Below are 13,614 nucleotides of genomic sequence, written 5' to 3' on the forward strand. Positions count from 1 at the left end.
TATGCACTGCAATAACAGTATTATTGCAGTTCAGTGGAAGCTCCACAATATTAGACCTCTGTGCAACCGGCATGCCAATCAAATCTTGACAATGCCAAATTAAAGGCCTTGAACTTTCCATTGCATCCTAAGGGTATTTTTATTTTTTTAAATCAGTTATCTTCAGTGTCAGTGTAGTGCACTCAAAGACATTCTTCAACCAATTTGATAAGCACTTTTCAAAAAGCATTTTCTGTTTCCAAAAAAGTATTACACCCTCTGAAAAATGCAACTGCCTTTCATATATTGACATCTTATTTTCTGTTTTTTTCATGCCAATGTTTGTCAATAGCAATTTTCAGTGGTTGAATCTCTCTTGCCAACATAACAGGTTATGAAATCAGCTCAAACTAAAATGAAATTTGAATTCAATGGCTCACAAAATGATGAAATATGCAATATGTGTTATGGCAAGCTATTTAAATGCTAATTTTTGAGATTAGTTAAATAAGTGTAACATCATTACATGTAGTTAACGCAATTAAAACATTTATCTAATTTGACATTAAAACGGCTTAATTCTGTTCTGTCTTTCAAAGAAGTGTCAGAAAACTGCACAAGTGTTCACGCTCTTGCCAAGCTCTTGTGTATTCCAGTGTAAATGAGAAGGACCTTCTGAATGTCAGTTTTATTTATTAATCAATCACATTATTCACGATTAATTAATTTGTCAACATATGTTTTTATGATTATTAAAATGTTTTTCACACTAAGAAAAATGCTTCTTTTAAGAACTGTTCACTGAAAGGTTCTTTGGCTAAAACAGAATGGTTCTTCTATGCATTGCTGCAATTGTGACATAAAAAGTCACAATGTAAAATGTACAGTCAGATCATTTGTGAGATATAAAATCACAACTGTGAGATAAAATCACAATGTGAGATAAAGTCTCAATTTTGATAAATATGTGTGATATAAAGTTTCAGTAGTGAGATATAAAATCACATTAAACCCCATTTTGGAAGTTTTTAGCAGTAGACTCAGGAAGAATTTGTCATACTATTAACTGAAAAAATATTTTATCACTACAGTGAGACTGCTCATATCAGGAACAGAAAGTCCAAGACCTACTGATTTATTGTGTTTATTTATTTTTCATTATTTTGCACTGACCCTCAAACTACCTCTTGTGCTAATGTTTCTTTAAGGATTGTTCTAGTCGTTCCACTGATGGACTGAGACAAAAAAAAATACACAAAAACCTTAGTCCGACCAATCATAATATGTATAGCACATGCACATAATAAAAAACTTCTGTCAAAATGTTTTTGTCATTTTCTCAATCTACTTCTGATTAGCACATTGGGATAAAACTGTAAGTGCTGGTCTAGGATCAGATTCTCCTACCCAAATCCAAACCTTAACTATACATCTGATCGGGAAATCTGATTCTAGACGAGTGGCTGCAGGAAAAAAAAAAAGAAAAGAAAAAAATCTCTAATTTCAAATGTTCCATTGAGCAATTCGTGGAATAAAAGATTAAATGTATTTAGATACTGAAATACTTCTGTTTATCCTTAGGATTCTGTAATTTAAGAAGATCAACATTTAGCATGTCGACAGAGCTGCTGAACAATCCAGAAAAATTAATATTCAGGTTTTCACTTCAGCTGTAAAAGTTGACAGAAAAAAGAAAATGAAACATCCCTCACGTCTTATTTCTTTCATTAGGAATCACATATAAATGTCAACACAGATAACGTGCTATTGCTGCAAGCTTGCTGACATTAAATGACACCATGTGCACAGACTTTTATATTGCTTTCTCTGCAAAGTGATTTTGCAGGCTGAATCTTTTCTTTTCTTGCCTGACTCGTCTACTTGTGTGCTTTCCATTATAAGAGATGAATTAAAATGCAGCCAGTGTCCTGGAAGTCGGGTAGTGGAGGAAGACATGAATACGTAGTAAACGTGGAGGATTTACTCTCAGCTGTGCTGAGACTGCTTGACATTATTTGATGTCAGATCCAAAACCCCTTCAAGAATGATCCCTACTGATGAATAGAAAATTAGAAATTAGCATAAAAAACAAGAGGCACAAAAAAAATCAGGTCATATCTCACAAAATACAATAGATAATTTAGCCCATGAACATGAGTGAGCTTTAATACGAGAAAGTTAACCCAAAATCTAACCTGTAATAATTTATTCACCCTCATGTTGTACCAAACCTGTATGACTTTCTTACTTTCTTCTGTGGAACACAAATAACACAAAAGGAGATGTTTTGAAACAAAACTGGGTTTTTAAACACCAAAAGGGACCAAAAGCATCATAAAATTGCTCTCTATGAGTCCTGCGGTATATCCAAAGTCAGTTGTGTGGCATAGACTGAAATTAAAGTCCATGATGACAGAATGTTTATTTTAGGTGAGCTATCACTTTAAGTAACACAATTAGATACTTGCCGAGAAAATTAACAATGCTATATTTCTTGTAAACAGCACCGCAAAATAAAGAAAGTCTTCCTTTACCTTTTCCCTCACTTTTTGAAGAACGGAATTTCCACAAAATGCTGGGTTCAGGTCGCCCGATGGCCAGACACATGAGGCTTACGTTACTGCCCTCGTTCACCGAAACATCGGCGGAAATGTTTACAATCCTGGCAGGAACTGCAAAAAAACAACAACATCATTCAACACTGTAATCACACATTTGATAAAACTTCTGCAAAAAATCATCAATTAAAAAAATAAAAAATAAAAAATCATGACGTCATCAGCACCCAAATGATGTTTTCAACACAATGTTAGCTTTCATCAAGATGTGCGTATTTTTCACTATTCGATTTAATAGTTGTGTTAGGCTTAACCCTGTTGACTGAGGCCGGCGACACACTGGATGCGTGGCACGAGCGTCTCAGCTGCGTGGCGTGTCCGTTTTTTAATTCGGCTCCCATGTTAACAGGTTAGAGCTTGCAGACTGTCTGCGTGAGACGCGCGTCTCAGGCGCAAAACGCGTGCATGCTAGAAATAGAACCGACGCCTATTTTTCACGCGACATGCGCGAGTGTTGGAAGCATTTCCAGGCAAAATATAATAGGAAATGGGTTTATATGTCATTTTGTAGACAAATACATATTAATTCATGACATTTTGATGTTTGAAAGTCTATAGGTTGACATAAATTCAGATATAAATGTAATTAAAAAAATAAATAAATAATTATCGATTTTCAAATATTGCACCTGTCAGACATAGTATATTTTGCCGTCAAAACTGTTGACGGTGTCCTTTATCAGTAGACGTAGTTGTAGGTGTGTAAAAAAAGTTGATATTGTTGTCATGAAGACAAGATCCTGGTCTGTCGGTGGCCTCCCTCTATGTCACCTACAGCAGCAGCAGCGCGCCAGCGCCGCGTCAGGCACGCTTCTGGTGTGTAAAGACACAGAAAACGCGAGGCAGCCGCCACGCAGCAGAAACGCCACGCAGCCAGTGTGTCACCGGCCTTATGCAACTTGCAAGCAGCAGATGCAAGTTACATTTACATTTTCTGTTTTCTCTTGAAAATTCTTATGTAAAAGTCGTGCAACGATTTATAAAGTGATAGATCGTTATATTTTTGATTAGGTTGTATGATTTTATATAAAAAAGAAAAAAAACCAATACAAGCAGCATACAATGCAAAAAAAAAAGTGTTTTTATAAAATCATAATTTCAATTTATCATATTCAAACTGTTTTCTATTTTTATATCTGTTAAAATTGTATTTATTCCTGTGATAGCGAAGCTGAATTTTCATCAGACATTAGGTGTCATCAGATTTCAGTGTCAAATGATCTTTCAGAAATAATTCTAATAAGCTGATTTGATGCTCAGGAAACATTTCCTGTTATTTCAGCATAAAACCATGCTGTTTAATATTTTTTGTGTACACATTTTTAGGATTCATTGATTAATAGCAAGTTCAAAAAATGGCATAAAATAATAATAAACAAAATTGTTAAATGTTATAAATGTTTTTACTGTCAAGCTTAGTCAATTTACTTCATCCGTCTTGAATAAAATTATCAGTCCTTAAAAAAAAAGAAAAAAAAGATTTTATATACATAATTTATAGTTATATATTTTTATTCTCCCACGTATTAACTATGATTCGTATTTTTTAATTCTGTGACTCTAGAATACAAGGTCTGTTCTTTATAACAATTCTGACAACAATTTAAATAAGTGGTTGTCCTGTAACATTGAATTTGAGACCCTAGAGTTTTGAAATACTTCCAATTCTAGAACTATACAGTACATGAATTGATTGTACATCGATCAAATGATTCAGTAAGCTTTGTAGATAATTCTACATTCAGTCCATTAGAATAACTCCTCAGTATTACACACTGTTGTTTGACGTGATGGTAATGGTGTTTATAACTTGACTGAAACTGGAAATGGTACCAAGACAGTCTGTCATTTTTCTTGACTGTGTTCCATGCTTCAGTCTGAATACTCCAACCAGCCAGTATATCGGAGATATTATTTAGCTGGCATCCTATCGGGCCTGCCTCATATGGGAGTCTGCTATCTATAGTTGCTGGAAAAGTAAATATTTTATTGTAAATTCTGTTTCCTGAAGTTTTAATCAGTCATCCAAGAAGGCACAAGAATTTTCTAAAGGGACGTCACTGCCTCACACACACACACACAGGTATACCAACGTGCACAAACACACTACAATATGACTGAAAAATTTATCTGCAAAAGAAGTCTGGACCGCGAGCAAGAAAGCAGCTGCTAACACAGATACTGAGGTCAGAGTCTTCCAAGTTCCTGCAATTTGACTGCTGATTCACTCACATGCCATTGAATATTTAGCATATTAATGGCAATGATTCAGACAAATGTGTAATGGAAAACATAAATTAATTTAGTTTCAAATAAATCCAGTTATCCACGTAAGCCACCAGTGTATGACAATATTGTGTCTTATCTATCAAATCATAACAGCAGGGGGAAAGTCCTGATGGGTCTAATTAAATTTTTTACTCCAGAACAATAATTTTTCTGCCTATAATAAAATTGAAAATACTTCAAAAGAATCAGTTCACTAGTTACTTTAGCTGCTGTGAGTTTGTGTGTGTGTTTGCGTGTGTGCATGGCACACTAGGTTAAAGCAAAGAAATTGGCCCAAATGAATCATCATTCAAAGTGGTATATGGGTATTATTATTACATACAGAAATAAAATTATATATTATATATTTTTTCAGCTAGTTGCAAAGGCATTTCTCATTTTCATTGATTAACTTAATATACTAAATTAGCTAAAACTCAAACTGAAATAATTAATAAACATTGTATAGATAAAATAAAAATAAAAAAGTAATTCCGTTTAATTTTAGAAATTAATTTAATTTGACTAAAATAAAATAAAAATCAAAACAGAAAATATAACAATAAATTCACCATGGATTCAAAATATTAACCCCTTTACGTGCAATCATCGCCGACGGCCCCAGTTTATTATTGTTTCACTTTCACAGCACGTTAAACATCACTCTCTTACTTGATCTGGACAAACTGTGCATCAATTGAAAGTTTAAAGACTCTAGCTTCGATATTTGACCAATATTTTGATAAAACATTATTGCAGTGACAGTTTAGTAATTTATGTCAGGAGTGCAAAATAATAAATCTGTATAATGCCACATTTTGAATAGAAATTCACCACTCATTCATATTCAGTCAAGTCTGCAACGGTTTATTTGTGTTCACATAGACTCACTGAACAGCGTCAATAAGGATTTATAGACAAAAGATGCATATCCGTGGAGATATATGGATATATTTACTGATGTTTACTTCATATTTCTTCAGACAGAATCATCATTTCTATTCATTTTCCACTGATTTACGCGATCAGATGATAAATAGCCTCTCCCAGCGATCTCTGTGTGTTTGCTTCCGTGTACTCGAGCTGTGACCCCGACAGACTCTGATTGGACGTTCGGCTTGTCAATCTGACAGTCCCAAAACCGGACAGCGTCAGCTCGTGTCACATGGTTCGTGAACAGTTCCTGGTTCATATCTGCTCACAACAACACTGAAACACCTCTGTACACACGAAAAACCCGAATAATAAACCAGCGATTACTATAGAAAAGCTTGGTATGAACTGGGGCATTTTATCAAATTAAAAAAAAAATGTACATCGGAAATGCTAACTTGTGCAGCGATGAAAAAGGCTGCAAATAGCATATTTTTACAATAGTAAACGACCAAATTCCACCCGTGATCGCAATAGGATGTTATTACAAACACTCGATCGGGGTTCAAAGTGAGTTTTAAGTAAAAGTTTGTGTGCTTTGTAAACATTGAAATTCCACAAAAAGGCTGATAAAGGTGGAATAAAAACAAAAGAATAATGATAAAAGAATAATGCGGATAATGTCTCATACCTGGCGGAGGTGTGAAAGACTCGTTTGGTGTGAACAATAGAATCATGAAAACGGGGAGTTTTCAAAGCCAACACACATACAGAGAACACAGGAGAGTTTACATGTGAGATCTTACAGAGATGACAAGTGCCATAAATCAATCTGATTAGCCTTCTCTAAAAACACACATGACATGGCCTTAGAAAATATTTCATAAAATTCACAGTTTTACAGATTAGATTATGAAATTTCTAATGAAGTTTTGAAAGACTTGTGGCTTTAGCTACACTGTATTTCTAAACTCATATCTTACATCAACAATTTTTTAAATACATTAAAAAAATGTTTTTAATATTTTAATTTTTGTTTTTATGTTTGAGCTTATATATCTCTATTATCATGAAAGTCTGAGTGCTTCTGATTCCTGAACAGTAAAATTTGAAGTGTCAGCTTTGTGAAAAAAATGTTTATTATGTATCTAGTCAGAAAGAATCATGAGCAGAAACCTTTTTATTTTGGGTATGTCATTTCTGTCTCCATGCCAAAAAAGGGGGGTGACTAAAAAACTATAATAGATATATGACAAAATGCAAACAAGGAATTTTTTCCTAAACTTTATCTGCAAGAAACAGCTACCAAAAAAAGTTATTAGTGTGGCTACCTTTAGTTAGTAACCCCCAAAACTGGCATGTGTGCATGAGTTACATCAAAGGTATTGTTTTCTCCCTGTCTCTCAAACTATAATTGATAGCTTCAGCTTTCTAACCAATCGCAAATTCAGGTCACTGTTTCAAATGCACCATTTAAACTCCTCAAAAAAAAAAGAAAAAAAAAAAAAGAAAGAGTACAGATTTCAGAGCAAGAACAGGCAGTAAGACTATGCTAACAATTTCCAAAGAGACATACGCAAGTCTAGTTATGTAACTCAGGTTACCTCTCCTCATGACCATGTATGTTTGTGGTAAACTGCTGAAAATGAATCATTCTCAGCCATATGACGAGCCTCAACTATCATCAAGTTCAAGATTAAGTAACTTTCTGTTTCATACTTGCAGAAATTCTCAACATCTCTGAGCAATACCTGAATTTTTAATTGGACATGCACTGGGATAAAATAACTGCAGAAGGCGGTAAACCCACAGAAATCAGTGGGAGAAAAACTCATTCTTGAGCTGCCCCTGGTGATATAGCTGCCGCTAATGTTTCACCCGGGCAAATTGCACTGGCTTTGACTCTACATTTATATTCTCATAACCCCACTGAATCTTTCTAATGGCTCATTACTGCACTTTAAAATGAGAAAAAAAGCTGCCTCCTGATGTAATGCTGAAAACTGAAGCATACTACAGTATATAGAAAACTGCAACAAGGGACTGCAAATGCATCAGCCATAAAAATATAGCAATTCAAGGGAATGCTGAGTTGAAGACAAAAAATAATCACTATACATTTTATAGTAAACGTTTGAAAGGAAAAATACATATCACAATAATATACAATTATTTTTATAGTAAACTTTTGAAAGGAAAAATGCATAGCACAATAATATATAATAATTTTTCATAGTAATTGTGAAATAAAATACAAATCATTACACTTTCTTTATAGAAACATTATTATTAATTAATAATGTTTCAAAGCTACTTTAGTGATTAATTATTAATTCATTAAGAACTAAGTTTTTAATGTGTTCCTAAAAGTAAAAGATTACAAAATTAAGGAATTTTCACTACTAATCATATATAAATTAAGTAGTTTAGTTTAAGCTAATTTATTTATTTTTATGGAATTAACATATTATTATGAATATATAACAATTAATAAGAAATGGCAACGCTGATTCCTCCGAGGACGCTCGTCACCCCCCCCCCCAATCGTCATTCTGGTCCTGTGAACATATGCAGAGAGTAGGGGTGAAGTTAGGGGAGGGTGGGGAATGACCCCTGAAAGACCTGCGTAAGCTGTCCAGATTCGGGAGAGGCCATCGGCGTTCGCATTGGCGGCCCCGGCTAGATGGCAAACTTCAAAGTGGAAGTCCTGGAGCGCTAGGAACCAGCGAGTCACCCTGGCGTTGGTATCCTTGGCGCGGGCCATCCACTGTAGGGGTGCGTGGTCGGTTACCAGGGTGAACTTGCGGCTTAGGAGGTAGTATTGGAGCTCCAGGACTGCCCACTTGACAGCCAGGGCTTCCCTCTCCACGGCGGCGTACTTCCTCTCGGCCGGGGACAGCTTCCTGCTGATGTAGATGATCGGATGCTCCTCACCTTCCTGAATTTGGGAGAGGACCACTCCCAGTCCCGTGTCGTAGGCATCCGTCTGCAGCAGGAAGGGGCAGCTAAAGTCCGGGGCGCGGAGCACAGGCGAGGACGTGAGTGCCGCTTTGACCTGGGCGAAGGCCTCTTCCACCGACGGAGTCCAGCATACTTTCTCCGGCTGCCCCTTCCTGGTCAGGTCTGTCAGAGGGGCGGCTAAAGAGGAGAAGTTGGGGATAAAACATCGGTAGTAACCCGCCAACAAGAAGGCACGTACCTGGGTTTTCGTCCGGGGACTCGGGGCGGAGTGAACGGCCTCTACCTTCTTCTCCTGCGGATGAGGCCTCGGCCGACTTGGAAGCCCAGGTACTTGGCCTCAGAGAGGGCTAGGTGGCATTTTCGGGGGTTGGCGGTGAGCCCAGCCCGCCGGAGCTCCGAGAGCACCCTCCGCAGACGTTCCAGATGTTCCTCCCATGCCTCAGAGTGGACCACCACGTCGTGCAGGTAGGCGGCCGAGTAGACCTGATGGGGCCGCAGGATGATGTCCATTATCCTTTGGAACGTCGAGGGGGCCCCATGCAAGCCGAAGGGGATAATTGAGCCATCCCGGAGTCCCTGGTCCAGCCCCATCACGATGGTCCCAAAGCCGGATGGCACCCTCCGCTTTTGCTTCAGCATTTGTTGGACCTCCTCCTCGATAGCCCGCCGACGAGCTTCCGGGACACGGTAGGGCCGTTGCCTGACGATGGTCCCTGGGGGTGTCCGGATGTCGTGCTGGAGCACGTTGGTCTGCCTGGGCTGGGGAGAGAACACATCCTGGAACTTACTTACCAGGTGCGGAGAGATGGGGGTTAATGTCCACCACGACGGGTTCGGTGAGGCTTAAGGCCACCACTTGGTCCCGGGTCCCCACCCACTTCTTCAGGAGGTTAATATGGTAGAGCTGCTCCGTCTGCCGTCGCCCCGTCCTTTCCACTATCGTGTAGGGCCCTTTCCAGGAGGCCAGGAACTTGCAGGCGGAGCTGGGGACCAGGACCATGACACGGTCTCCGGGTTGGAACTCGCGTGGCTGTGCCCTCCGGTCGTAGTGGCGCTGTTGGGCCTGCTGAGCCTTGGAGAGGTGTTCCCCAGACTAATGGCATCACTCGGTCGATCCGCTCCCTCATCTGTCAGACATGTTGATGACGGTGCGATGAGGGGCAGGCTGCTGCTCCCACGCTTCCCTGGCCACGTCAAGGAGCCCCCGTGGTTGACGCCCGAACAGGAGCTCGAAGGGGGTGAAACCAGTTGAGGCCTGAGGGACTTCGCGGATCCCGAAGAGGACGTAGGGAATCATGAGATCCCAATCCCGCTTGTCCTCCGCCGCCACACATCCGAGCATTTGTTTGAGGGTCTGGTTGAATCTCTCTACAAGTCCGTCCGTCTGCGGGTAGTAGACCGTGGTCCTCAACTGTTTCACCTGCAGCAGCCTGTAGAGATCCGCCATCAGCCGGGACATGAACGGAGTTCCCTGGTCAGTCAGGATCTCGGTAGGGAGGCCGACTCGGCTGGCCAGCAGAAACAGCTCCTGGGGGATGGACTTCGCCGTGGCCTTCCGCAGGGGGACTGCTTCTGGGTAGCGGATGGCATAGTCAACGATCACCAGGATGTGCTCATGTCCGCGGGCAGACTTTGGCAGCGGCCCCACTATGTCCATTCCAATCCGCTCAAAGGGCACCTCGATGATAGGCAGCAGGATGAGCGGGCTGGGGGGAGGGGTCCGGGGCAATGTGGCCTGGCAGGTCGGGCAGGCTTGGCAGAAGCCCTTCACTTCGGCCTCCAGGCCCGGCCAGTGGAAGCGGTCGCGGATGCGTTGGGTGGTATTGGCTGCCCCGAGGTGACCTGCCATAGGATATAATGGGCCAGTTCCAGGACGGTTTCGGTCTTGGACTGGTGTACCACCAACAACCACCTACCTCCTCCCCCCTCCGCTGGGCGACACAGTACAACAGGCCGTTCTCGACGACAAAATGTGGGAGAGGGTGGGGCCGTGGCAGGACGTCCTTCCCGTCGATGACTCGCACCTGAGTCCAACAGTGCTTGAGTTGGTCGTCCTCCCGCTGCTCCTTGGCGAAAGAGCCCCCTCCAGCTGCCTGTTGGAACACATCATAGAACAGATTTGCGGTTTGGGAGGGGGACTCACCTTCTCTCCCACTGTTGGAGACGAGCAGGGCCGGTCGTCGGTGGGGTCCAGGCGGCCGCCTCAGCCTTCGACGGTTCCCCTTGGGGCTGGCAGGCTGAGTAGAGGCGGGGAGCAGCTTGTCGAAGCCGGGCCAATCCCTCCCGAGCAGTACGGCAACTGGCAGGTCCTTCACCAGGCCTACCTCCACCGGCCAGGTTCCTTGGGGGGGACGAGATGACCATTTCATGGGCCGGTACTTGGCGAGTGTCTCCGTGCACGCAGGTAATTGGTAGGAAGCTTTACTGGCCTCATCAGGGGGCGCACGACCGTGACTGGATGAGGGTGACCGCACTGCCTGAGTCCAGCAGGGTCCGGAATCATCTCCCATCCACCGTCACCTCTGCTTCGGAGGCTCCTGCTGGTACACACTGGTGGACGATGCAGCCTGCCAGCCATGCTCGCGGGGGTGATGGTGGTTCAGCGCTAGGCATGGGCTCATCTCGCGGTGGGGGAACCGTCAGCCTGCTGACCGGTCGCGGGGTGCCTTCGAGTGGGCGTCACTCCTGGACCACCCTCCGGGGGAACGGCAGCAACCGGTCCCCGGCCTTGCGGTGATGGACAGCATCCGCCAGCTCGATTGCCTCCACAAGTTCCAGGACGTTGGTCGGGTTCCTCATCCCGACGGCTTGACTGTGGCGCGATATAGCGCGCGGAGGAGGCGATCGACCACCATCGTTCCGTTACCTGTGTTGGGGTGGGGTTTCCCTTCAGCAACCAATGCTGGGCGATGCGGCTGAAATCGGCTGCCTGGGCACGGGCTGGCACCCGGGGCTTGAACTCCCATTCGTGGAACTGCTGGGTGGCGCAGACAGGGGAGAGGCCAAGCCTCGCCAGGATCTCTCGCTTGACTTCGGCATAGTCGTCGGCGACCGTCAAGGGGAGCGAAAAGTAAGCCCTTTGTGCTTCGCCGGTGAGGAGGGGTGCCAGCGCACGTGCCCATTCCTCCACGGGCCATTCCTCACGGTGGGCGGTGTTCTTGAAGACCTGTAGGAAGGCCTCCACACGTCATTGGCTGTCATCTTTGGTAACAGGCGTGTAGGTTGTGCACGAGGTTCAGGTAGCGGAACGCGCTGGGCTGCGGAGGCCCGGAAAGCGGTGAGTTCATCCTCCATCCTGCCCAGGCGAGTGGCGAGGTGTTCCACTATTTGCTGCTGGCGGATACTCACTTCCGCGAGGCGTTGCAAGACTTCTTCCATCGCGGGGACGCGCGGGCCGCCTTCTGTGGTGCTGGGGCCACAAACAAGAAAAGAAGAAAAAAAAGTTAGGGGTTGGGGCGATGAACTTGTCTGTAATCCTTCACTAATCTGCCCGCATTCTCCACCACTGTCACGGGGTGAAGAATCACTCGACAAGGTTTCGTGAATGTAAAGCCCCGGAGGGTGGATTTATTCAAGGTGCAAAGTGCCTGGTGAAGTGAGGTGAGCAGCTTCGTGATGGCTGGTGCTTCCCGTGTGTTGCTGTGCTCTTCGGTGCAAGCCCAAAGCGAAAGTGGGTGTCCACTATATATATTTGCAGCTGCTAATAAGTCTCTGTAATAGAGGCCATTACAAAGCAATATGACAACATGAAGTCTTGCCACTGATACAGAGCAGTCAACCAAGATGCTTGTGTTTTCCTCTAAAATCTTTTAAAGGATAAAGTCTGGCAGCAGTCAATTTCCAAATTTCTTCCAACACAGCCCATATCCCTGGAGAATCCACTGGTCAAAAAGGTGTCAATCATCAAACTGCAAAATGTAGGGGAATCATTTTTTTTTCAACCGTCACTGTGGAGTGACAGTGTCAATCAGTGCTGTAGACTATGTTGTAAAACTACAGCGATGAATATACCACAAAAAGCCTTCGCTTTAATGTCTAATAGATTGCAATGTCAATCCATTGACGCCTGTGGGTTATTGTCAGGAATGTTTCAAAGCATTTAGCATATCATTCACCTTGTTCTTACGCATGTGGAAAGCTTTTAATAGATCTCTCAAGAAAAGGCAAGACAGTGAGAAGAAGCCTGTAATTTTGTAAAAGAAAATCAAAATGTCTTTAAATGCTCCATTAGAAAATCCATAACGAAAAAAAAGAAAAACACATTTAGACCAACATATTATATGACTACCCTATCTGCCTGCATGGATTTATTTAATATATTTTAATATTAGTGGTTTTCTCTTAGCTCTATAGGGAAATCAAACAACTAGGGTGCTTTCATATAACACATGTGGAGTGAACATTATGGTGTGTTTTGTGCGGTGATTGCCTCTTCACTTCTTTTTAATAACAATACTAATTAGTCACATTGTGCCATCAGAGCAAGCTACAGGTCTCTTGCCTCAGAAGAGAGCTGCTTGTTTAGCTGGTTTCAGTTATTACAGTTGTGGAGAAAAGCAATCACCCTACTGCAATCCCATCGCAATCACATCTATCTGGCAGTGCTGTGGCTGAAACAGCTCAAAACATTAACAATGACACTGTTTAGAGGTTGGTAAAAAAGCAGGATCAACTGTCCCTTGTTTTCGACAGTTATTCATTAAACAGGCAGATTATTATTGGCAGAAAGTTAGTCCAGTTTACAGCATATTATGGACCTAAACCACCTGCTTAGACAGGGAAGGTCTGTCTGACCAATCACAGCTAAATAAATAATTAGATAATTTAAAAAAAATTATATAAAAAACAATTATATATATTTGTAATTCTCTGGTAGTTAATGTTTAAAAATGTAAACATATGCAGATTCTAATAT

The 13,614-nt window shown here is 42.2% G+C and overlaps 1 protein-coding gene across 2 annotated transcripts in view; it reads right to left on the minus strand.

The window, feature by feature from the left end:
- Positions 1-13,614, minus strand: part of LOC132132680 (opioid-binding protein/cell adhesion molecule-like) — a 152,228-nt gene that overhangs the window by 18,562 nt on the left and 120,052 nt on the right. For both annotated transcript variants that reach the window (XM_059545154.1, XM_059545153.1), the window contains one exon: positions 2,514-2,651. In XM_059545154.1, coding sequence (XP_059401137.1) covers positions 2,514-2,651 — 138 coding nt within the window. The remainder of the gene's footprint in view (positions 1-2,513; positions 2,652-13,614) is intronic.

This window comes from Carassius carassius, chromosome 49, assembly GCF_963082965.1.
Source record: "Carassius carassius chromosome 49, fCarCar2.1, whole genome shotgun sequence".
In the NCBI taxonomy this organism is placed as follows: Eukaryota; Metazoa; Chordata; class Actinopteri; order Cypriniformes; family Cyprinidae; genus Carassius; species Carassius carassius.